A 26,828-nucleotide genomic window follows, 5' to 3' on the forward strand; every position below is an offset into this window, starting at 1 on the left:
TTGTTAAATAACAAGAGGGTAGAGGAACAGGCCTAAGGTTCATGAAAAGAGCATAGAGCGGGAATCAAACACCAGTCCCTTCATTCCTCGGTGGCAAAATCTGGCACCATAATGTGGAACCCAGTTCAATCTGTTCTATAATCGGGTCCTTCTCGTATATGTATACTACTAGGTTATAGTCTTTATCGCTTTATGTAACTATCAATACAGTCAAATAACATTCAGCAGTTTGCTACAATGGATTAACTTAAAATGGAGTGGGCTGATTTTGACATGTTTATGGTACATATTAGATGTAGCATACATTTTATACTTAAAGGCTATGTCCACTTTTGAAGGCAATTTCTTTAAAAAAAATCAATGTTTTATTTGACGCAGGATCCAGCAGTTATCAATCACATCTAAGTTCATAATCTATAGGTGGTTTTACACTGGACGATTATTGGGCAGACAAGCGTTCATAGAACGCTCATTTCCGTTAATTGCCCAGTGTAAACAGGGCAGCGATCAGCAGATGAATGAGCAGTTTTAAAAAGTTAAATATTATCGTTGTTGACAGCACATTTCCCTGTGTAAACAGGTAGACGCGCTGCCGACATGATAATAATGTATGGAGACGAGCGATCGGAGTAACGACCGCTCGTCCCCATCCATAGTTCCTTATGACTTGAGCAAACGAGCGACAATCAACTATGTCTCGTTGATCGGCGCTTGCCGCACCGGCCAAAATCGGCCGGATGTGATCGATAACAGGTGGTTCACCAAAGACATCAGTACTGCTGACCTGACAGATTCGGCTTTGATGGCAAGATGTAGCTTCTATGTAAACAGCCATACACAAAAGCTTAAAAAGTAAAATTGTTTTTTTTAATAAAAAAACTATTGAAAAATGTTAAAATTCAAATAATGCATTGATTTATTTTAAAAAAAATGTTGCCTTTAAAAGTACAAAATGTGTTAACTAATAATACATTTTGTATCACAGCTTTCCTGGAGCAGTCTTCGAAGCGAGTACCCTGCACTTAGCAGTGCTCAGCTCAACCATTTGTTAAAGAACTATCATTTGGGAGTGGGACGATCACATCCAGCTGCTTGGGACCCCCCTGAGGAGGAAAAGGATGAGATCACAAACAGTGAGTTCGCTAAGTGCAGTCTGACCTTGATTGAATTTCCTTTCTACTGCTGTATACATTGATGTTACTAGAACGATATAATACAGAGTGCGTCTTGTAGCTGAGATGGTTAATTCATACACTTATTGGCCAGTTTATTGTGACCAATAAGACATTTTAATAAAACAGATGGGGAATGTTTAGATTGAGACATAGTTGGTGGAATTTTTTAAGTGATTTAAAAAAAATGTGGGCTAGGTTCAGCAAAAAGGGAGGGCACCAATAAAGTTACTATCTCTTACGCCATAAAACTGGCATAAATTATACTGCAAATCAATGCCAGCTCCAACTGGCATAGATTTGATTTTCTGGCTATTTTCTGGCTACAAATACGCCTAAATTTTTAAGACTAAACCTCTCTATAAATTAGGCACATTTTATGCCAGTGTTTTCTACATTAAGACTGGCATCTCATACGCTATTCTTAATAAATTTTCTCCAAAGTGTTGTGAAAAGACTCAAGTTCATTCACATGTTGGGAAGTGATAATTTGCTGCAAAATTGTGCCTATAGTAGTCATGTTTTAATCTCAAGGACCATTGTCTGGAATGGGGGGTAGTAACCCTTGCTGCAGTAAAGAATCTCTAGTGCAGGTAACTTTGATACTGCACAACCTGCACCTACTCATGTTTGTCAATGGGTGGAATCTAAATATGTCAGTTTCTAAATACATTAAAAAAGGGGATGTCCCACCATTAAATATTATAATAATTCTATAGCTAATACAAAGATAAACAATATTTGCCATTTACATGCTGTAAGAAAAACGATCAAGTGAAGAGTTATAACATTTACTTGGATAGTATGGCACCACCTGGTGTTCAAAGTGTATTGCAATGTTCAGTATCTAATGAGCAGAGTGCTGGTGGACACGTATGCTCATTCACTCTCTCCACAGCCAGGGCCAGGTCCCTGCATAATGATTCTCTGTCCATTGCAGAAAAGCCAAAAGAGATACTGCAGGTTTCTGCCTAAGGGTACGTGCACACGAGAAGTGGCTTTTACGTCTGAAAAGACAGACTGTTTTCAGGAGAAAACAGCTGCCTCGTTTCAGACGTAAAAGCTCCTCCTCGCATTATGCGAGGCGTCTTTGACGCTCGTAAATCTTGAGCTGCTCTTCGTTGACTTCAATCAAGAACGGCTCAAATTACGTTGCAAAGAAGTGTCCTGCACTTCTTTGCCGAGGCAGTCATTTTACGCGTCGTCGTTTGACAGCTGTCAAACGACGATGCGTAAATGACAGGTCGTCTGCACAGTACGTCGGCAAACCCATTCAAATGAATGGGCAGATGTTTGCCGACGTATTGTAGCCCTATTTTCAGACGTAAAACGAGGCATAATACGCCTCGTTTACGTCTGAAAATAGGTCATGTGAACCCAGCCTTACTTGTCAGTATCATGGCAGTATAGCTGAGAAGACACCTTCTGCAGCGAAATTAGAAGGGATTATATCGTCAGCTGCCAGAGGTAGAATGAGACTGATTCTGCGCAGAGCTTCTCCCCTAGCAGCAGTGATTAGCAGCAGCAGCAGCAGCACCAATGTGGACACATAGAAGCAAAAAATTATGAAAAAAATAGATTTTTTTTTAAACTAGAAACGCTGCCAATTACTTTAAACCCGCTATTAACAGCATTTTAGGACCATTGGTATGAAAATTATTCATGGGATAACCCCTTTCATATATGCAACATTTGTAGCCTCCAGCCTAAAATGTATAGCTTCTAAAATGTTTTCAACAGGAAGTAAGACAAGAACATCTGTCTCAAGGTCACAAACCACCTGTCCTAGTTATGCCGGGAACCCGCAGCACCTTCCGTCTGAAAAATTGCACCACATTGTGGTGCGGTTTTTCGGACGTAATTTTCGCGGTGGAAAGCAGTACTTGGAAAAAACCAAAACATCGATACTTACCACCTCCCTCTTCTCTGCGTGTAGTCCGGCCTCTTACGATGACGTTGCAGGGCATGTGACGCTGCAACCTGTGATTGACTGCAGCTGCCATATGGGATGAAATGTCATCGCAGGAGGCCAGACTGCAGGAAGAAGGAGAGCGTTCTGGGTAAGAATATTTTTTTTTTCTGTTTTTTTGCTGCGTAATCGCTGCGATTACACCGCAGACGTCGCAACACGGCTTTCTGTTGCAAATTTTGCATTAACCTCTTTGAATTCAGTGGGGAAAACCCGCAACAGAAAATCAACAAAAACGCAGCATAAATTGCCATGTTGCGGAATTAAATTCGGCACCACAGGTCAATTTATTAACCTTTACACTGTGTTTTTTTCTGCAGCGTGGGCATGAGAATTTCTAAATCTCATCCACTTTTCTGCTACTGTAAATGCTGCAGAATTTCCGCACACAATTCCGTTGCGGAAATTGTGAATCCGGCCTTAAGAAATCTTTCATGTGGTGATCTAAAAAGAGTAGATTTGGGCTTCCATTTTTATGTTTTCCTATATGTAACCATAAAAGTTAACTATGTTATACCAGTTACTTTGTGCAATAATGGTCACACACAGTTTAGCTATCTTTATTGTGCTGAGGTTAAACTTCTATTTTGTATTTATTAAGCTACATAAGTCATTTATTTTACTATGACAGATAGGGAGTTGTGACCATTTGCAAATATGAATTAAAGAGTTTATATGCTTTTAACTATCTTTTTGTTAGAAGAGTGCTCCAAAAGCTGATTACAGGGTGTCCTTCTGCTGGAACTCTCAGCCATCAGCTTTAATCTATGGGGGAATCTGACAACAGTGTTTGGCTCCCCAGTAAGCGCCACTACAGGAGAAATTAAACTTTGCATTGTGCCTACTGGAAGCAATTGACTGGTCATGTAATCCACAAATGTGCTGCGTTCTCTAGTGATAGAGGGGCTCTTTTCGAGCTGCTCTCTGCTCTGACTAGTTAAAGGGGTCTTTCCATCAGAGAGATTTATGACATATCTACAGGATATGTCATAAATGTCAAATAGATGGGGGGCGGAGCTTTACCGCAGAGAGTGATGGCAGCTTAGTCTCTCGGCTCCTCACACACATGATCTGGGATCACTAAAACAGCAAGGCACGAACTCGAGAATGGTAAAGATTGGCAAGCCTGATACCAGGGAACACTCAGGGATGCCAAAATCTCACAAAGGTCAGGCAGACCTGGACACATTTTTAAGAATGAAGCCGTCCCAGAAAGGCAAAATGGCGCCGCCCGCGGCCATAGAACCCAGACAGGAAGAAGACTCAGACGACGATAGCGATCAGGAGTCCGTCGCTGCCTCCACATCCTCACGCCAGGAGAAAGCTCCAATCTCCCGAGCATACTTAAAGAAAACTATTGTGCAGGCTCTAACGCCGATGATGAAGGAACTTGCAGACATCAAGGCGGACGTCCGCCATATTGGAAACCGCGTGGAGCACTTGGAGTCTGTGGTTACTGACTCGGTCAACTACTGTGACTCACTGGGACACAAAGTGCAGCATCAAGAGGCTCAACTTAATAGAGTGATGACACTCCTGGAGGATAAAGAAAATAGGAGCAGGAAGAAGAACGTAAGATTCAAAGGCATACCTGAATCCGTTCAGAAGCGCTACAAGCTGTGGCCAGGAAAATATTTGCCGATATGCTGGGCCAGGAACGGGCTTCCGCAATTGTGATCGAGCGGATCCACAGGGCACTACGCCCTGCACCGAGGGCGTCGGAACACCCAAGAGATGTTGTATGTGGCTTACCTAGCTTCGTAGACACCTCGGCTATTTTACAAGCAAACAGAGCACGTGCTGACATTGAGCTGAATGGCGCGAAAATCCAGCTATTCCAGGATATCGCAGCCTCCACACTAGCGAAACGTAGAAACGTAGAATGATGCAGCCTCTCCTTCTTAAGTTGCAGGACATGCGGCTCTCATACAACTGGATGTATCCCTTTGGCCTAGCCATATTGAAAAATGGTAAACGCCTCATCATTCACACTCCAGAGAATTTACAAGACACCTGTGAAAAGCTAGGAATCGCTCCTATGGAAATCCCTTCCTGGATGCCGGCCCATACGGACTTACATCTGCCGAGTCTACCGCAGCTCACACCTTGGGCGACGGCGGGAAAGATGCGATCTCCCAGATCCAAGAAAGGTCAAGCGAGAAGTGAAGACGGACTTCCATCCCTGACCCCTCATGGGGTTCGTATGATTTATTTGCTTTCTGTATACTAGACATGGGAACAGTGAGTATGTCATAGCAGGTTTACTGAGTTCCCCTTATATGTCACATTTATGCTTTTTACTAATATCAAATAGTGCCTTAAAAATAATAAGAATATGTATATTGCCATAGTGATCCTGGATCAGGTATCGGCTCAGGCTTGATGTTTCTCTGTACCCCACACTCTAGGATGAGATACGGCGCCTCTAATGTTATATGCGGTTTGTGTTTCATTATGATACTTGGTGCCGTGCCTTCTTTGAGCTATGCATATCTGGATGCCCCAGGGCCTAAGGGTCGTGCGCTCCCCCAGGGGAGATTGATCTTTGGTCTCTGGCTGCACTTCCTTTCATTGTTTACTCGATGTTTCCCCCCTTTGTATGTCTCCCATGTTACCTCTACCTTCCACGCCGATCCTTACAAGATGGATGTGATAGCGCTACAGTTCACTTTGAAGCAACGATACTCTGACACCTCATGGCGTTAACTAACATACTCACTTACAATGTTAAGGGTCCAAACTCCCCTAATATAAGGAACCAGGTCTTAACCCCTTAATGACCAGCCTATTTTAGACCTTAATGGCCAAGCCATTTTTTACGTTTTTCCATCGTTGCATTCCAAGAGCTATAACCTTTTTATTTTTTGCGTCGACATAGCTGTATAAGGTTTTGTTTTTTGCGGGACAAGCTGTATTTTTTAAAAGCACCATTTTGGGGGACATATTATTTATTGATGAACTTTTATGAACTTTTTTTGGGGGGGAAATAGAAAAAAAACTGAAATTTCGCCACTCTTTTTGCGTCTTAAATCTACGCCGTTTACCGTGTGATATAAATAACACAATAACTTTATTCAGCGGGTTGTTACAATTGCAACGATACCAAATTTGTATAGTTTTTGTATGTTTTACTACTTTTACACAGTAAAAACACTTTTTTTTCAAAATGATTTGTTTTTGTGTCTCCATATTTGAAGAGCCGTAACGTTTTTATTTTTTCGCCGATGCAGTTGTATGAGGGCTTTTTTTTTGTGGGAAGACATGTAGCTTTTATTGGTACCATTTTGGAGTAGATGCGACTTTTTGATCACTTTTTATCACATTTTTTTTAAGTCAGGATTCACAGAAAACAGCAATTTTTCCATAGCTTTTTATAAAAAAAATTACGGCGTTCATCGTGCGTGTTAAATAATGTAATAGATTTATAGTCGGGGTCGTTACGGACGCGGCGATACCAAATATGTGTAACTTTTTTACTTTATTTTGTTTTTTTAATAGTAAAGCATTTTGTAAGGGGAAAAGCTGGGTTTTTCATCATAATTTTTTTAAATTAACTGTATTAAACTTTTTTTTTACTTTTTTACTAGTCCCACTAGGGGACTATAATATGCGATTCTCCGATCGCTATTATAATCTACTGCAATACTTTTGTATTGCAGTGTATTACTGCCTGTCCGTTTAAAACGGACAGGCATCTGCTAGGTCATGCCTCCGGCATGACCTAGCAGGCATTCGCTCCAGGCAGACCTGGGGGCCTTTATTAGACCCTCGGCTGCCATTGGAGACACAGACACTCGGCGATCGTATTGCCGGGTGTCGGTGGGAGAGAGAGGGAGCTCCCTCCCTCTCTCCAAAACCACTCAGATGCGGTGCACGCTATTGCGCACCGCATCTGAAGGGTTAAACGGGTGAGATCGATACTAATATCGATCTCACACGGCAGAGCAGGGACGCCCTCAGCTGCCTCCGGCAGCTGAGAGCAGGGAGATTTGACGCTCCCTGCTCTGTTTGCTTTATCCTGATGCAGTGCTGTAAAAATGCATATGCATCAGAATAAAGCCCGTTAGTGGCCGCCGTTAAAAGGCGAATTGGCGGTCACTAACGGGTTAATGCTGCTCAAAAAGGAGAAAGCTTTTATAGTGTTCCTACAGGAAACACATTTTAAAGAGGGAAAGATACCTAGATTACCAACCCATTATTTCAATAAGTGGTTCCACTTTGGATCAACTAGCTCGGCAGCGAGAGGGGTGTCTATTGCGTTTCATAAAGATCTTCCTTTTAGTCTTGTAGCACAACATAGTATTGCTGATGGCAGAACACTGTTTTTGAAGGGGCATATTGGTAACTCCATGTACACATTTGCAAATCTATATGCTCCAAATAAATCACAGACGGGATGGTTTGATAAGATCTTAGACACACTAACTATCTTTGCGGAAGGGCCTATAATTTTAGGAGGTGATTTTAATGTCACGATGAACCCTCTCCATGACTCCTCCACTAACAGGTCCGCATTATCCTTCGCTGCACTGAGGAGAATTAAACGGAAATTCCAGGGCCTACAGTTAGCAGATGCCTGGAGGGTGTTACATCCCTCGACTCGGGACTTTACATTCTACTCCTTAGCACATAGGTCACATCAGAGACTGGATTATCTCTTTATTCATGAGAGTTTACTTCCAGCCCTAAAGTCAGCTCAGATAGGTCCGATGACGGTCTCGGACCATTCACCTGTCAGCATTACTTTGCCTCTAGCGGGATTACCCATTCGAGAATGGTCATGGCGACTCAATGATACGCTCTTGGATGGAGAGACACATATAAACTATTTAACTGAACAGCTGAAATTTTATTTTGATACTAACACCTCTTCGGATGTAACAGCCACATGTGTATGGGAAGCACACAAGGCTTATATGAAGGTTCTCTTGGTCTCCCTTGGGTCTAGGGTCAAAAAAGAAAAATCTAAACAAATTAGTTCCTTATTGTCCCGAATTGCTGCTCTAGAAAAGATTCACAAAAAATCGGCAGCCCAGGACGCCCAGGTTGAACTTGGCACCCTGAGAGTGCAACTAAAAGATTTATTGAACCTGAAAATGGCCAAAAATTTGATTGATGTACTATAGACAGAAGATATATGTACATGGAGATAAGGGGGGTAGACTCATGGCGGCACTCATTAAAAAACAAAAGGAAAAATCTTTTATTTCAAGAATTAGGGGAGCTGATGGGATAATACGCACCTCCACGTCCGACATAGCTAAAGAATTCATGTCATTCTATTCCTCCCTTTATAACATCAAGGAGGACGGAACTAGAACTCAGTCTGATCAGGGGGACACACGAATATTAGATTTCTTAGGGTCACTGCAATTATCTACCCTCTCCTCCGAAGAGGCGGACACACTCATGCGCCCTATTACGGTAGAAGAAGTGAAGTGTGTTGTCTCCTCCTTTCCACCAGGTAAAAGCCCGTGTCCGGATGGCTTCTCTCTCATCTACTATAGAAAATGTCTAGACTCTTTGTTGCCACACCTAACTCACATGTGTAACACACTCTTAGAAGGCACCCCCTTCTCGAAACAATCCTTAGAAGCATTTATCACCATAATACCGAAGGAGGGGAAAGATGACTCCCTCTGCGCCAGCTACAGGCCGATATCCTTATTGAATATCGACTTGAAGATATGGGTCAAACTTTTGGCGCTACGAATTGGGGCTTTATTACCTAAACTCATTAACCCTGATCAGATGGGTTTTGTACGAGGAAGGGAGGGCAAACATAACGCGATGAGACTGATAAACTCTATACACTATGCTAAACACTCTAAATGACTTAGATACTAATGGGCACAGATGCTGAGAAAGCGTTCGATAGAGTGGCCTGGGATTTCATGAAACACGTGCTAGCTAAATTTCGATTTCCACCTCAATTTATAACGGCAATCTTTTCACTTTATACAGAACCGCATGCACGGATACGGGTTAATGGGGTCCTATACCCGTCCTTCTCTATCACGAATGGTACTAGACAGGGATGCCCACTGTCCCCCCCCCCCCTCTTTGTTCTGACTTTGGAGACCCTTCTGCAAAAAATTAGATCAGACTCCCTTAGGGTATGTTCACACGAGGGCGTCCGTTACGGCTGAAATTACGTGGATGTTTCAGCCTGAAAACATCCCCGTAATATCAGCCGTAACGGCATGTGCAGGCGCTTGAACGCCGCGTCAATTACGGGCGTAATTGGCGCTGCTATTCATTGGAGTCAATGAATAACGGCTCCAATTACGGCCAAAGAAGTGACAGGTCACTTCTTTGACGCGGGCGTCTATTTACGCGCCGTCTTTTGACAGCAGCGCCTAAATTACGCCTCATGTGAACAGACAAACGTCTGCCCATTGCTTTCAATGGGCAGATGTTTGTCAGCACTATTGAGGCGCTATTTTCGGACGTAATTCGGGGAAAAAACGCCCGAATTACGTCCGTAAATAGGCCGTGTGAACATACCCTTATAAGAGGGTTACAGATAGGAGAGCATATACATCTAGTGGCGGCTTTTGCAGATGACATACTCCTCATGGTTACTAACCCACAACAAGCTCTGCCACAGCTACAAAATATTTTTGCTGAGTATGGAGGGGTCTCCAACTTCAAGATCAACTACAGCAAATCCAAAATACTTAACATTTCCCTTTCTCCCTCTCTGGCACAAGAACTACAACGAGACTCACTCTTTTCATGGCCCTCTCACTCTATTACATATCTAGGCGTCCAAATCCCAGGTCAACTGCAAGACCTATATAAGCTTAACTACCAACCGCTGATAAAAGAAATTGTCGACACAACTTACTTCTTATCACATACCCTTCATGTCCTGGATGGGTAGGAAAAACCTTCTACAGACATACATATTGCCGATACTATTATATGTCATGACCATGGTCCCTATATACCTACCAAAGACCTACTTTACACTAGTGCGGCGTCTGTTTTCCTCCTTCTTGTGGAATCAGCGCAGGCCCCGATTGTCTTATAAATTACTATCGCAAAAACGGGATAAAGGCGGTTTGGGGCTACCAGACGTGGAGGTGTATTATAGGGCAATTAATTTGCAGAGATGGTTGGATCTGGTATCGCCTGGGTTAATGGACTGGTGCATAGCACTGGAGACAGCACCCTTGGGAAGGGAATATCTACGAATGTTGTGGCTACCCGATCAGGGGGACTTAAAATCGATTACAAACCCTCTTCTGAAGGGAACACTCTCGTTTGGAGATCTCAAAAACTCATGAGTATACCTCCCCTAATGCCCTCGCCGATTATGCCTGCCTCCCTATTGCCTTTACAATATTGCGTATGGGGACTCCCCTCCAGATGACATATGGAGTTTGTTCTGTCACATGACCATTTCAGACTTATTGGAAGCTAATACGGTTCCCTCACCAGCTAAAATTAGATCACTGATCTCACCGAGCTCCCTCAACTTTCTTCAGATGAACCATGTGCGGCATGTTTGCATGACCTTCCTCTCTTCTCAGAAAGGCAATAGGGACCTAGGTGACTTAGAGAAAGTACTCCTTTCCAAGTCAGTGACTAAGTGCAAATTATCTCGATTATATCCTATGCTACTGAGCTTGGGCACACCCGAGACCCCCACTTTTCTAGTGTCCTGGGAAATGGAATTAAACAAGAAATTCACTGATCAGGAAAAGAAATGGGTCTTGAGACACTCCCACGGATTCTCTAGGTGTGTCAAGCTCCAGGAGAGCCATTATAAATTGTTAACAAGGTGGTACAAGACGCCGGAGCGCATGTACCACTTAGGTTTATCAGTCTCCAGGTTGTGCTGGCATTGTCAGGGAGCTGTGGGAACATTGTCTCACATCTGGTGGTATTGCCCGCTGGTCACAGACTTCTGGAAAGATATATCCCTGGAGATCAATAAGATTTGTGGTTCTGATATTCACCTCTCCATAGAACTGATAGCTCTGGCATTGCCTTCGCAGTCATTTAAACCCTCTAAAGCGCATCTAGCAACTCACCTAATAGCAGCAGCTAAATACTTAATCCCCCTTTGCTGGCTTCAGACTGCCTCCCCATCCAAAACACAATGGTTGGATAGGGTTCATCAGATTTGTAGTTTGGAGGAGTTGACCAGCTGGCAAGACCACACTCATACACAATTTTTTAACATTTGGAAACGATAGATATGCTATAGAACCGGTGTACATTGAATACGTATAAACATGCTTCTGAGATGTAGCTACTACTGTGTACTTTTCAATGCACTGAACCTGATAGGTGATGTTTGACAAATAACTGTAGGTTGCATAATCTTGTTACCCACTCTCCCCCCCCCCTTATCTGTTTCCTTCCCTATTGTGCCATGATTTTTCTTGCTTTGATTATGTATCTCTATGTATCTGAAATGCTTGTTATTTGACAATGTACTGCTATTCAAAGCTATTGGCCTTCTTGTATGTGTTATACCCATGTTGCACATGGGCGCAGTTATGTTAATATTTCTGTATGTTTGTACTTTTTTTTTTTTTTAAATAAAAAACAGATTTGAGAAAAAAATAAATGTCAGATAGATGCGGGTACCACCTCTGGGAACCGCACCTATCTCTAGAACGGGGCCCCACAAAACCCCGTTCTACTGCTCTGTGTTGTGGCTGAAGCATGTGTTTACCGACCATGAATTACGGACACAGTGCAGATCGCTGAGGAACCCCGATAGCAAGGGGAAGAGGAGAACCAGCAAATGACACACTGAACGAGCGGTCAGATGGTTAGGTTGAAAACCAAGACAGAGCAGTCTCTTTAAGGCCAATAAAGTTAAGCATGTTAAGTAGGAGTTGGTGGTCTACAGTGTAAAAGTCTCTGCAGCAGAGAGATCCAAAAGAATCAGTAGAGAGTATTTGCCGTTAGATTTAGCCACCAAGAGATCGTTTGAGACTTTAATAAGGGCAGTTTCTGTGGAGTGTAGAAAGCAGATTGTAAGGGGTCAAGAATAGAGTTAGCAGAGAGATAGCGGATAAGGCGAGAGTAGAAGCGTTCCAGGAGTTTAGAGCTGAAGGGAAGATTGTAGACTGGTCGGTAGTTAGCTGCACCTGATGGGTCAAGTGTTTATTTTTTAAGTAATGAGGTTGTAACGGCATGTTTAAAGGAGGGAGAGATTCCAGAAGAGAGAGAGGTTAAATATTGTAGTCAGGCGACTAGTGACAGCTGGGGAGAGGGACTGGACGAGGTATGAGGGAATGGGATCACTAGGGCAGGTGGTAGGACGAGAAAAAGAGAATAGCCTAGAGACTTCTTCTGTTGTTGCGTCAAATCCTGAAAGGGAAGAAGAGGTAGTGTGGGAGGGAAGGAGATCAATGTTACTAGGGGACTGGGAGATAATATCATGTCGGATGTTGTCAATTTTAACTTTTATCAATACATTTTTATTAAACGAGATAAACAGAACACTTTAAAGCAAGAGTAAATCGGTACATACAATTGTACATGAGAAGAATGAAATAAACAGAGCAGGGAGGGGAGGAGTGGTAGGGAGGGAGAGGTAGGGGAAACTGGGAAGAACACCAAGTATAAATCTATAGATCTATATATATTCATATGTCAAGAAAGGTAAATAGATAAACAAGGAAACTTCCATTATTTGAATGGAAGGAAAACATTTTTCTATACACAATAACTTTTAGCAAGGAAACAGGGATGTACACGGTTGCCACTGGGCGTTAAAGCGAACTTGTCTATTCTGACGCAATGCGAAAAGTCTCTCATATATATACAGTGCGATGAAACCATTTCAAAAACCCCTTTCAAGGAAGGCAGACTTCCAATGTTTTGTTAATAAAAGTTTAACCGACAAACATATGTGATAAACTAAAGCTCTATAGGTTGGAGGAACACAGGTTGTATCCAAGGACCAAAGGGCTAAAGCTGGGTTTAAAGTTAGTGGGGAACCCGGAGTTTTGGAGACCTTAGCGGGACAATAACCAGATATTCCCAAAAAAGGTGGTAGAGGGTCTCCACACATCTGCCAACAGGAGGCCATAGAAGACTAACATTTTGGCTAATTTAGGGGCGGTATAATACCATCTTAATGGGAATTTATGATAAACTTCCAATAAATTTGAATTTAAGGTGGACTTAATTGTCCATCTAATAGGTCTAGACCAGTTCTCAAGAAGAAAGATCCTTCCCAGCTCCCCTTCCCACACTATCACTTGAGGAATCTTGGAGGTCATCACATCTCCTATCAATTCTAGTAGACTTCAAGTGTTGTTTGGGGGATTTTAATAAAAGGTTACATAACCTAGTTGGAATTTGAACTTGGAGTATGAGACCTGGAGGGGAGAAGATGTTGAGCCTGTAAGTATTTATGAAAGTCCCTGTTTGAAAGTGTAAACTCTGTCCTCGGCTCAGAAAAGGATTTCATAGAATCAGTTTGTAGCATCCATGGCCGCGGGCCGTCGGATCCACTCACCTCCTGACGCTCGCAGCCATGGATCTGTGAGCGCTTGTCCCCATCTCCTTCCTAGGAGACGCCAGCGCTCACTTCCGCTCCTGTCCGCTGTTTCCCGTAGGGTGCGTGTGCATGCTCATGCCCGCTCTTAAAGGGCCAGCGCGCGCACATGAAGAAAATCATCATCATCAACACACATGATTTCCTGGATTATAAGAAGGCACCAGCCCTTCTGATGCTTGCCTGAGCATTGTTAGTTATCCCAAGTCTGTCTTGCAAATGGTCCCTTAGTGTTTCCCATTCCAGTTGTTACCCGTGCCCTGTTACATGTTCCTGTATCCCGTGCTGTATTCTTGTTCCTGTGCCTACTAGTCGGAGTTGTGTCTACTGCACCTGCTGTTGTTTGCCATGTCCTGTATCATCTGCCACGTCCTGTGTCTTCTGCCCCGTCCAGAGGGATTCGCCACGTCTGGCGCAACCTGCGGCACCTGCTGTCATTCACTACATCTGGAGTTACCTGCTGCACCCATCTCCATCCGTGCCAGAGCTGCGGCCACTGTCTGGACTACCAAGTTACCCTTGTGCGGGACTTTGTATTGCTGGGGATCCGTGTTGTTTGGCCAGCTGCCTCACTGCTACGGAGGTGCGGCCTAGTGGGTCCACATACCCATAAACCGTGACACAGTTTGATAGGGGTCCTCAGGGTTTTTAATCCCAGAGTGGGACCAATCTTTTATTTTCAGGTTGGGAACTAATAGTTCAAGATTGTCTAGTGATAAGAAGAGTGTGGAGATATCAGCAGAAAATTTCAATAACAGTCACTAGGGCGAGAGTACCTGGATTACTGGCTTGTGCCGTATGATTAGAAGCACGCTGGTGCTGGACTATCGGAAGCTGGCTTGTGCCGGACTTGGCACCGATGTTGGACTTGAACACAGAAGTCATCTCGGACAATGGACTTGAACACAGAAGTCGTCTCGGACAATGGACTTGAACACAGTAGTCGTCTCGGACAATGGACTTGGCAAGGACACCGGACACGGTTGGTGAAGTTTTTTCGACACTTGACTTGAACACAGTAGTCATCTCGGACAATGGACTTGAACACAGAAGCCGTCTCGGACAATGGACTTGAACACAGAAGTCGTCTCGGACAATGGACTTGGCAAGGACACCGGACACGGTTAGTGAAGTTTTTTCGACACTTGACTTGAACACAGAAGTCGTCCCCAGACAATGGACTTGGCATGGGCTCCGGACACAGATACTGGATACGGGATACACAATACAGTTAAGGAACCATTTGCATGACAAACACTGGGAATACACAATATTGCTCAGGCAAAGTGGGAGTGGTCAGAGTTATTTTTAAAAGGTTCCCGACCGCTGGCTGTATTTTTACAGCCAGCGGTCAGGGTCTCTGAAGTTCGCCGTATAGAATAATTACAGCGGCATTTTAGAGAGTGTGCACGCGCGATTGCATGCACACAGCCCTGTGCCCTGGCTGTTGCTAACAGCCCTGGGCACTGGGCAGAGTGTCAGGGGCCAATCTTTTGGTCCCTGAACATGTGATCGCTCTGACAACCAATCACAGTGATCACACAGCCCTGTGCCCACACTGTTACTAACAGCTCTGGGCACTGGGCAGAGTATCAGGGACCAATCTGATGGTCCCTGAATATGTGATCGCTGTGAAAACCACAGCGATCACATTTGTTTTATTTTTACATTTCTGGCAGCAAATCTCCGGCCACTTTTCTTCTCCTCACACATTGTTTCAGTGTGAGGAGAAGAAGAGACTTGAGAGAATTGCTGCCAGAAGAATACTGTGAAAAAAAAAACAGTGTTACACTATAAAACATTCTCTGTATAGATAGATTTCTATCTATCTATAGAATTTATCTACCTTTCTGTCTTTCATTATATTAGAATAGGCAGGTAGGGAATATATAATTATATATGTCAATAGCGGTTCATTTTTGTTGTTAGCGGTAGTGTAGCGCTGAGGAGGCATACATCATGCTGTGGTCAGAGTCTGAGACCGCATCAGAGATGGCGTCAGAAATGGAACCTGTTGTAGGCAGTGTTGATGATAGCGTCACTTCAGGTTCATCTTCAGGGGACTTTATCACTGACGCAGTTGAAACTGCAGAACATGAAAGCGCAGGGCCTAGTATCGCTGTAGCACGGGACAGCCTGGTCCCTCTAGTTCATGCTCTTGTATGGGCACCTGCTCCATCTTTTGGGCCTAGAATCCACAGATTTACTGCCATTCCTGGCATAACTGTGGACAATACAAATTTTGTCCAAATGGATTACTTCCATTTATTTATTACTGACGACATCCTAAATATGATTGTCCACGAAACGAATTTATATGCCGCTCAGTATGTAAGGCAGAAACCTTCATCCACCCATGCCAGAGATTGGACGCCCACCAATTTTCAGGAATTAAAAAAAAAATTGGGGCACATCCTAAATATGGGTATTGTAAAAAAGCCCTCCATTAGGTCAACAAGACCCGCCCAAGCCACCCCAGTGTATTCTGCAGTAATGCCCAGGTCTCGTTATGAGACAATAATGAGGTTCCTCTACTTCAATGACAACGAACAGGCACCCCCAAGTAACGAAGCAAACTGTGATCGGTTGTTCAAAATAAGACCACTGATAAATTCACTCAATAATTTATTTCTGCAACTCTACACCGCTGAGCAGAATATAAACCTGGACGAATCCCTCCTCAACTTCCATGGAAGACTTAGCTTTCGCCAAAATCTACGTTCCAAAAGGGCAAGATATGGCGTTAAGCTTTATAAATTCTGTGAAAGTGGGTCAGGATATACCACCACCTTCAGAATTTATGAAGGGCGGGACCGCTCAATAAATGTTCCTGGATGTTCCTGGATGCCACCAGCAGCGAAATTGTGTGGGAGATAATGAAGCCTCGGCTTCACCAGGGGTACAACCTGTACTGCGACAATTTTTATTCGAGTGTGCCCCTGTTTAGGCATTTGCATGCTGCAAGGACTGGGTCATGTGGTACCATGCACAAAAACCAAATTGGTTTTCAGCAGCGATTAGTGGGGAAGTGCATGGTAAAGGGGGACTCCTGTGCTTATGCATCTGAAGAATTGCTGGCAGTCAAGTACAGGGATCGCCAAGTTGTGTGTGTACTAAACACAATACATACCGCAGGAACAGTGGCAGTCAGGGAAAGACGGGCAACCTCGGACAAGCACAAACCAGTGAGCGTGTCCGAATATAACAAGTCAATGGGGGGGGGGGGGGGTGTTTTAAGCAACCAGGTTTTACAGCCCTATTTTGTAAAATGCAAAACAAAAACCTGGTACAAAAAAGTGGCCATTTATCTTTTACAGGTGGCCATCCACAATTCATTTGTGCTCCATAAAAAAAACAGAGGCAGAGACACATTCCTGGAGAAAATTATTGAAGGCCTCATATTTGACGTTCAGGACACCAGAGAATGCCCCCAGTCTGAGGATGTCAAGCGACTGACTGAAAGAAATTTCATCACTCGGATTCCCCCAACACAATATAGAAGCAACCCCCAGAAAAAGTGTCGCGTCTGCAGAAAAGACGGGTGCCGCAAAGATTCCCGATATTTCTGTCCCTCATGTCCCTCGCAACCAGGCCTGTGCATTCACCCATGTTTTAAAAAATACCACACTGTTCTGAATTATTAGATTTTAGTTAATTAGTTGAAAATATATTTGCCCTACATTACATTTTTATTTTTCCAATGATTTTACTCCAAGGGTGAGGGAGGGAATGGGTGGGGGGTGGATGTCATGTTTGCATATTTTCTAAAGTTCATCTGCTGGAGAGCGCCATTTGCATAAACCTGCAATTTCTTATTTTAGGAAACCCCAAAAAATAAATTCCCATTATACCCCTAGATTAATATTTTGGGATTTCTGCTTCAAGAGCAGATATTTTGGAAGTGTTATAGAAACTCTGTTGAGTTTTGTAAAAGTAGCTTTGAAAAACGGTGATTTGTGAAATAAGCTTCTTCTATCGGCCGTCCTCCTACATCTCTATGGGAAAAGTAAGGCACACATATTTGGTATCCCCATGCACGGGAGAAGTGGAAGAATGTGAAAGTAGATGCATTTTGTCCGTGGTCTATACTGTGTGTGAAAAATGCTAGCATAAACTGACACAGTTGCTAAATTCTTGCATTTTTTTTCCAATATTGCCCACTTTAGAGTAAAAAATAAAAATGATATATACTGACAAATGCTATTTAAACAAAGCCCTATCTGTCCTTTAAAAAGAGTGTAAAATTCAAAGATGAACTTTATTCACCTGCAGAGTTATAATTATCTAAAGAAGCGCATTTCAAAATTTTGACATTTTCTCTGGTCATTTAGCTATAAAATAGCCTAGCCCTTAAACGGTTAAATTCCTGGGTGTGCTGTGATTGTTCAGGGACGAAGTTGCTGGTGCGCCTGCTGGCCCTTTAAGACCGCGGACTAGTGCGCACCCTACAGGAAACAGCCAGAGGAGAGAGCAGTGTGTGCCGGCGTCTCTTTGGGAGGAGATGCCGGCCAGGTTCCAGAAGCCTGCAGCTGCCGGTAGGTGGGGTATGCCCGTGATCACTGACAGTGGGCATAACAGGCCTACTATTTCCCCATATAAACGTCATTATTTAGTTTTGTAGTTTTGTTTCAACTTGGTCAAAGCATTATGTGAGGTATCTGTAGGGTGTTTCTGCTGTTGAGATTCTAAAATTCGGATCTGGGATAGGAAATGATTAGTGTCAGCTTGTTTCTGTTTTTTATAGTGAGAACTCTGAATCATAAGACCGCGTATCACAGCTTTGTGAGCATTCCACTAAACAAATACTCTTGTAGATACGAGGATATTTTTTATTTGTATTGGGAATGGGACATTAAGAATTTATTGTTGCGCCAAGATCCATGGGGCTGTGTCTGGGGTGATAACAATTTTTAGAAAAAAAAAATAATAATAAAAGCTGAACCATAAATAGCGCTGCTAACATCAATAATAAGTCCAAGTTAATAATAAAGAATATGACAGCTTTATTAAATGCTGATTTGGCTATGCGTTTCAACACTATAAAGCACTGTCTACAGGGGTGTCTTTATAGCACTGTCTCTGGGGTGGTCTGTATAGCACTGTCTACAGCGGTGACTGTATAGCACGGCCTACAGGGGGTCTGTATAGTGCTGTCTACAGGGGGGCTGAATAGCGCTGTCTACAGGGGGGGCTGTATAGCGCTGTCTACATGGGGGGGAGCTGTATAGCGCTAGCTACCGGGGGTCTCTATAGCGTTGTCTACAGGGGGTCTGTATAGCGCTGTCTACAGGGGGGTCTGTATAGCGCTGTCTACAGGGGGTCTGTATAGTGCTGTCTGCAGGGGGGTCTATATAGCATTATCTACAGGGGGGTCTGTATAGCACTGTCTACAGGGGGTTTGTATGATGCTGTTTTTCCTTCGGGGTCTGTATGGCGCTGTCTACAGGGGGTCTGTGTAGCGCTGTCTACAGGGTAAGCTGTATAGCACTGTAAAAAGGTGGGCTGTGTAGCACTGTCTACAGGGGGGTCTGTATAGCACTGTCTATGGGGGGGCTGTATAGCACTGTCTACAGGGGGGCCTGTATAGAGCTGTCTACAGGGGGGCTATAAATCACTGTCTACAGGGGGGTCTGTATAGTACTGTGTAGAGGGGGGCTGTATAGCACTGTTTAGGGGGGCTGTATAGCGCTGTCTACAGGCAGGTCTGAACAGCGCTGTCTACAGGGGATATGTATAGCACTGTCTACAGGGGAGTCTGTATAGCATTGCCTACAGGGGGTCTGTATAGCGCTTTCTACAGGGCGGTCCTTATAGCGCTTTCTATAGGGGGTCTGTATAGCGCTGTCTACAGGGGTGCTATAAAGCACTGTCTACCGGGGCCTATAAAGTACTGTCTACAGGGGGCTTTATAGCACGGTCTACTGAAGGGTCTGCATTGCACTGTCTAGAGGTGGGGGGCTGTATAGCACTGTCTAGAGGGGGGGACTATAAAGCACTGTCTACGAGGGGGTCTGTAAAGCACAGTCTAGAGGTGGGGGCTGTATAGAACTATCTAGAGGGAGGGCTGTATAGCACTGTACGTAGGGGGCTCTATAGCACTGTATGGGGGGGCTGTATAGCAGTCTACAGGGGGGCTATAAATCACGGTCTACAGGGGTGGCTGTATAGCACTGTATACAGGGGTCTGTATAGCACTGTCTACAAGGGGGCTGTATAGTGCTGTGTACAGGGGCGTCTGTATAGCGCTGTCTACAGGGGCATCTGTATGGCGCTGTGTACAGGGGGGGTCTGTATGGCGCTGTCTACAAAGGGGTTGTGTTGTGCTGTCTACAGGGGTCTGTATAGCGCTTTCTACGGGGGTCGGTATAGCACTGTATGGGGGGGCTATATAGCACTGTCTACAGGGGGGTTTGTATAGCACTGTCTACATGGGGGTCTGTATAGTGCTGTCTACAGGGGGGCTATAAATCACTGTTTACAGGGTGGTCTGTATAGCGCTGTCTACAGGTTGGTCTGTATAGCGCTGTCTACATGGGGCTCTGTATAGCGCTGTCTACAGGTGGGTCTTTATAGCGCTTTCTACAGGGGGGTCTGTGGAGCACTATCTACAGGGGAGTCTCTATAGCGCTGTCCACAGGGGCTGGATAGCACTGTCTAGAGGGGGGCTGTGTAGCACTGTCTAGATGGGGGCTGTGTAGCACTGCCTAGAGGGGGGGCTGTATAGCACTGCCTAGAGGGGGGGCTGTATAGCACTGCCTAGAGGGGGGGGCTGTATAGCACTGTCTACAAGGTTGGCTATATAGCACTGTCTATAGTGGGGGCTGTATGGCACTGTCTACAGGGGGCTGTATAGCACTGTCTACAGGGGGCTGTATGGTGCTGTCTACAGGGCGGTTGTATGGCACTGTCTAAAGAGGGGCTGTTTGGTGCTATCTACAGGAGGGCTGTATAGCGCTGTCTACAGGGGGATCTGTATAGCGCTGTCTACAGGGGGGGTCTGTATAGCTATGTCTATAGGGGGGTCTGTATGGCGCTGTCTACAGGAGGGTCTGTATGGCGCTGTCTACAGGGGGTCCGTGTTGCGCTGTCTACAGGGGGAGCTGTACAGTACTGTCAAAGGGGGGGACTGTGTCGCACTGTCTATGGGGGTCTGTATAGCACTATACGGGGGGGTATGTATAGCACTGTACAGGGGGTATGTATAGCACTGTCTACAGGGGGATTATAAAACACTGTCTACAGGGGGGCTATTTAGCACTGTCTAGGGGGGACTGTAGAGCCCTTTCTTTCAGGGGGCTATAAAGCACTGTCTATAGGGGGGCTGTATAGAACTGTCTACAGAGCGGTCTGTATATCACTGTCTAGAGGGGGGCTGTATAGCACTCTCTACAGGGGTTCTTTATAGCACTGTCTACAGGGGGTCTGTATAGCACTGTACGGGGGGGGCTGTATAGCATTATCTACAGGAAGGCTATAAAGCACTGCTTATGGGGGACCTATAAAGCACTGTCTACGGGGGGAGGGGCTGTATAGCACTGTCTACAAGCGGGTCTGTATAGCACTGTCTACAGGGGGGTCTGTATAGCACTGTCTAGAGATGGGGGCCTGTATAGCACTGTCAAGAAAGAGGGCTGTATAGCACTGTCTAGAGGGGGGCTGTATAGCACTGACTACAGGGGGTCTATATAGCACTGTCTACAAGGGGGCTGTATGGCACTGTCTACAGGGGGGCTGTATGGCACTGTCTACAGGGGGGGCTGTATGACACTGTCTACAGGGGGGGCTGCATGACACTGTCTACAGGGGGGGCTGTATGACACTGTCTACAGGGGGGCTATATGGCACTGTCTACAGGGGGCTGTATGGCACTGTCTGCAGGGGGGCTGTATGGCACTGTCTACAGGGGTGCACTTCTACAGGTGGGCATTATGTACAAGGGAGGGTTGTGTGGCACCCAGGGGAGCGGGGGCAGTTAATAGCTTGCTATGGGGCCCAGTGTTTCCTAGTTAAGCCCCTGATGAGTGCCTTTCCCTTATGCTACAATTAAATTTATAGGGGAGTAGATTCTCAGATCTAGGCCAAATTAAACTCATTCAGCTATTAATCAAATAAGACACATGAGGTGAAAATACCATGCAGAGATAAACAAACAAACTAGCTGGTCTGGACGGATCATAAAACTTAATGAGGATCAAACACTTTGACAAAATTTACAGAGCTTTCATTACACAATAAAGGCAGACAGGAAAGTAGAATTTTATACCGCAAAATAAAACTTTCAGCATTGGAAATGAAGGTTCAGCAGAGAGATAGTTAATGGCAGAATTGGAATTAATTACGGTATATACCTGTATGAAGAGAAGAGTGATGTATGTTAGATCTGTGCCATGTATAACTTTGACAATATGATACTTAGATAAAGATGACTTCTGCCCTCATGCAATCCCTATGAAACATGAGTTTATTATGACACCCCATGAAACGTGTACAAAATCACTAAAACATAAAAAAAATGTTTTAATAATAATATGGTTAAATTCTTGTTTTTACTGCTAGGTAACAGTGTAAAAAAAAAAAACACAAAAGAACAATAGTGGAATTTCTGGTGTTTTTTCTTTTTTTTTTTTTTGTATCCCATGAAATTTTTTTATATAAAAGCTAATCAATATTTTATTTGTAACCCAAAATGATGCCATTGAAAAATAAAATGTTCCACGCAAAAAACAAGCCCTCATACAGCTACATTAAGATGCGACAGTGAAAAAAAGAAAAATATTGCTTGATTCAAAACATGTGTGGTATTAAGAGGTTAATATTTGAAAATTACTTTTATAAACCAGATAACCCATTTAATAATTCTGAGACAAAAATGGATATTACTTGTTAAATTTACTTTATTTAACCTACTTTTTTTTTTTGTTCACAGCAGATATTTTTGAAAGCTTCACTGATCATCCTCCATTGATTCTACCTTGTGACAACTTCCGCATGCAACTTTCCCAGCCCATGAATAATGATGGTTTTCACAAGCAGTTGTGTCAGCTTAGACGATTTGTTTGGGACCTTGAGCAGAAATCACTGCCTGCCAACCAGAGATCTTTATACCGGGTGGAGAACAGTCAATAAAAGAGTTTAACTACTACAGTATTTTTAAGAATACAAAGTAAACAACACAACGTCCAATATAGGACTCAGTTGAATTGTATCAGTCTTAATTTAATTGTTTTAGATAAATAATTCAGGTAATACATAATGGATTTTGCAGACTATATATTTTCTGTCATTTACATTTTACAATAGACGACATGGATCAGGAACCTGGCGAAAAACCCAGTAGAATTATGAGATAACAACACACTTTTCTAGATTTCCCATAATTTCATTATCTAACAGTATATCTGTAAGCTCAGGCAAGTCACTTTATTTAATTATTAAATGCTAGTAGCTCTTACATGAATCTATAGCTTTTTATATGAAGTGTCTTTACCCCAATACAAGTACAAATATATTATATTCTACGGTGCTTACTCAAAGTGCAGACACACTTTTAGGTGTTTCTGTAAAAACGTGTCAAATGTACCTGCGGAGAAAAGTATATACATTTTATGAATATGTTCTTTATGTTACAAAACACAAGTACTGGTCTAATTAGTAAAATGTAGGTATTTCTTCTAATATGGTATCATTTAGTTAAAGGGGTTGACTGTCTTATGGATCGCTACCCCCATGGAAACACACTTCAGTGCATGGACGCCCAGTTAACTATTTAATACACTAATCCCGCCCATGAAACCTGTCCATGTGCAGTGTGTTTTCCATGGAGGTCACATGCCCCACCATCAGCGGCCATTTTCAGGATGGGAGTGGTATACTGTTGTCACAAAAGACTTTGCTTAACGAGGGGCGGTGGCTTTTTACAGTAAGAAAACAGCGCAGAATTTCTTATAAGGATGTATTATTAAGTTGCATATACATTATGGATATTTAACACACTTTTGTAAAAACTATCCATAAAGCGGCCAACCCCTTTAAAGATCAGATTTTATTTTACGTCAGACATTTTATGTAATGATAATTGAGGCTCATTTCTACATCTAAAATTACAGATGGTCCTTAGCATATTAAAAAGTCTCATAAAAAAGAACCCCTTTAATATGGGAGCCACTGCAATCAGATGATTGCCGTTGGTCAAGCAGCCAAGTCTCCCAGCGGACAGCTGATTTTGGTAGAGGAAGTTACAGTGACCACAAGGGAAATTTTGCATTACATGACGCTATTTAAATATGTGGCCATCCAAGAAATACATAACCACGTATCTTAACCACAACTCCATCAGATTCAATAAGAGTTTGTGAAATTGTATACATTATTTATTTTTCATGTACATGTGTTATTTTTAATATATAACCATTGTTTGAGGCTATGTTCACATCTGTGTTGAAGACTGCATTCAAAACCCCCATCACAGAGTCTGTCAAATTTGATGGGAAAAATAGTGCTGCATGTACACATTTTGGTAGACACCAACAATGAACACCTCGACGGAATTCAACGGACCCCATTATAAGTCAATGGGGTCCATTAGGTGCCGCCGGTATCCGTCGTGTGTAATAAACAGAAGCCATGACACAGATGTAAACAGAGCCTTAATTAAGTCTGAATCATTTGTATGTAATAATTATTTTAAAGGGGGAGGGGGCTTGAAACTTTGAAACATTATATTAGTAGAATTTTGGCCCAAAAAGTGGCTTAGAGGGACAAAAGCAAAGAAAATGTAAGACTACCAGACTATTGGAATACATAAGGACATCCAATGCTTTACAGTTTATGGTGAGTGTATATAGCCATGTGCGTCCTGTAAACATTATCCTGCTTTTCTGTGTGAAGAATATTTTGTTTACACATGTTTACTTCATAGCATAAAACATCATATTAGAATGTATTAAAAAGAGTTAAAGGGGTTGTCCAATCCCTAAAAATGTATGGCCTATCCTTAGGATAGGCTATCAATATCTGATGGGTCGGGGTCCGACCCCCCGAGACAGCGCTCCTATGACTACTGTTTCCCCTTCATTCCATATCTGCTTGTATAGCGGCGGTTCACAGCATTACAGCCTTCTCCCATTCACTTCAATTCATACAAGCGCTGCGGCCCCTTCAAAACAGGTGATTGGCGGGGGTCCCAGGAATCGGACCTGAACCGATAAGTTATTGATAGCCTATCCTAAGTATAGGCCATCAATTTTTAGGGACTGTACAACCCCTTTAAATAAAACCAAATGCCACAGACATTTAAATGTGCCACACTGCGAAATGCCAATTATTGCGTTAAATAATACATGAAAGTTACATCACATATTTGTTTATAGACTGTATTATTAATAAATGAAATAGTCATGACCAAAAATGACAGAATAAAAAAAAAGATTTTGAGACATTTATTTTATGATTTATGGTATTAGATCTACACCGTGTTCCAAATTATTATACACATTGGATTTAAGTGTCATAAACATTTAACTATTAGTTTTTCAATTAAACTCATGGACGGTATTGTGTCTTAGGGCTCTTTGGATCATTGTAATCAATCTCAGACACCTGTGATAATTAGTTTTCAAGGTGTGCCCAATCAAAGGAAAACTACTTAAGAAGGACATTGCACATTATTAAGCAGGCCACAGGTTTCAAGCAATATGGAAAGAAAAAGGATCTCTCTGCTGCCGAAAAGCGTGAAATAGTGCAATACCTTGGACTATGTATGAAAACATTGGATATTTCAAGAAAACTTAAGCTTGATCATCGTACTGTGAAAAGATTTGTGGCTTATTCAGAGCACAGACGGGTTCGTTCAGATAAAGGCATAATGAGGAAGGTTTCTGCCAGACAAATTAATAGGATTAGGAGAGCAGCTGCTAAAATGCCATTGCAAAGCAGCAAACAGGTATTTGAAGCCGCTGGTGCCTCTGGAGTCCCGCGAACCTCAAGGTGTATGATCCTCCAGAGGTTTGCAAGTGTGCATAAAGCTATTATTCGGCCACCCCTAAACAATGCACACAAGCAGAAACGGTTGCAGTGGGCTCAGAAATACATGAAGACTAATTTTCAAACCGTGTTGTTTACTGATGAGTGCCGTGCAACCCTGGATGGTCCAGATGGATGGAGTAGTGGACGGTTGGTGAATGGCCACAATGTTCCAACAAGGCTGCGACGTCAGCAAGGAGGTGGCGGAGTCATGTTTTGGGCTGGAATCATGGGGAGAGAGCTGGTAGGCCCCTTTAGGGTCCCTGACGGTGTGAAAATGACCTCTGCAAAGTACGTCGAGTTTATGACTGACCACTTTCTTCCGTGGTACAAAAAGAAGAACCGTGCCTTCCGTAGCAAAATTATCTTCATGCATGACAATGCACCATCTCATGCTGCAAAGAATACCTCTGTGTCATTGGCTGCTATGGGCATAAATGGAGAGAAACTCATGGTGTGGCCCCCATGTTCCCCTGACCTCAACCCTGTTGAGAACCTTTGTAGCATCCTCAAGTAAAATATCTATGAGGGTGGGAGGCAGTTCACATCAAAACAGAAGCTCTGGGAGGCTATTCTGACATCCTGGCAAGATATTCAAGCAGAAACTGTCCAACTACTCACAAATTCAATGGATGCAAGAATTGTGAAGGTGATATCAAAGAAGGGGTCCTATGTTAACATGTAACTTGGCCTGTTAAGTTTTTTTTTAATCAAAGAGCTTTTTTGATTTCTGTAAATATGACCTCCCGATGCTGCAAATTCAACAAATTACCATTTTAGTTCTCTTTACAACCTTTAAAATGTTTTGCTCTCTGTTGTGCATAATAATTTGAAACAGTACATTTTGAGTTTTTTACTTCTAAAAAAAAATCTGTTATCATTAGGAGATTTGTTCAATAAAATTTGCATTATACTCCAACGGTTGATGGCTTGAAGATTATAATGACTGTCATTTGCATTGACTATTTAGCAAAATCAGCGAAAAATAACATTTGCATAATAATTTGGAACGCGGTGTATAATCAATAGGTTGGAGAATTATGTTAAATCCAGGGAAATTATCCAACTGCCTTTGTAGGGTCAAATTATTGAGACAAAACTGGCTACAATCCCCCAGGAGTGTTTATTGTGCTTT

The 26,828-nt window shown here is 43.1% G+C and overlaps 1 protein-coding gene across 3 annotated transcripts in view; it reads left to right on the plus strand.

Annotated features, from left to right (window-relative positions):
- Positions 1-24,963, plus strand: part of RASIP1 (Ras interacting protein 1) — a 133,331-nt gene extending 108,368 nt beyond the window's left edge. For 2 of the 3 annotated variants that reach the window (XM_075840019.1, XM_075840022.1), the window contains exons 11-12: positions 986-1,133; positions 22,599-24,963. In XM_075840019.1, the coding sequence (XP_075696134.1) occupies positions 986-1,133; positions 22,599-22,798 (348 nt within the window). In that variant the 3' untranslated portion in view covers positions 22,799-24,963. The remainder of the gene's footprint in view (positions 1-985; positions 1,134-22,598) is intronic. The other variant, XM_075840020.1, reaches the window with a different exon arrangement.
- Positions 24,964-26,828: the final 1,865 nt, after the last annotated feature.

This window comes from Rhinoderma darwinii, chromosome 10, assembly GCF_050947455.1.
Source record: "Rhinoderma darwinii isolate aRhiDar2 chromosome 10, aRhiDar2.hap1, whole genome shotgun sequence".
Lineage (NCBI taxonomy): Eukaryota > Metazoa > Chordata > Amphibia > Anura > Rhinodermatidae > Rhinoderma > Rhinoderma darwinii.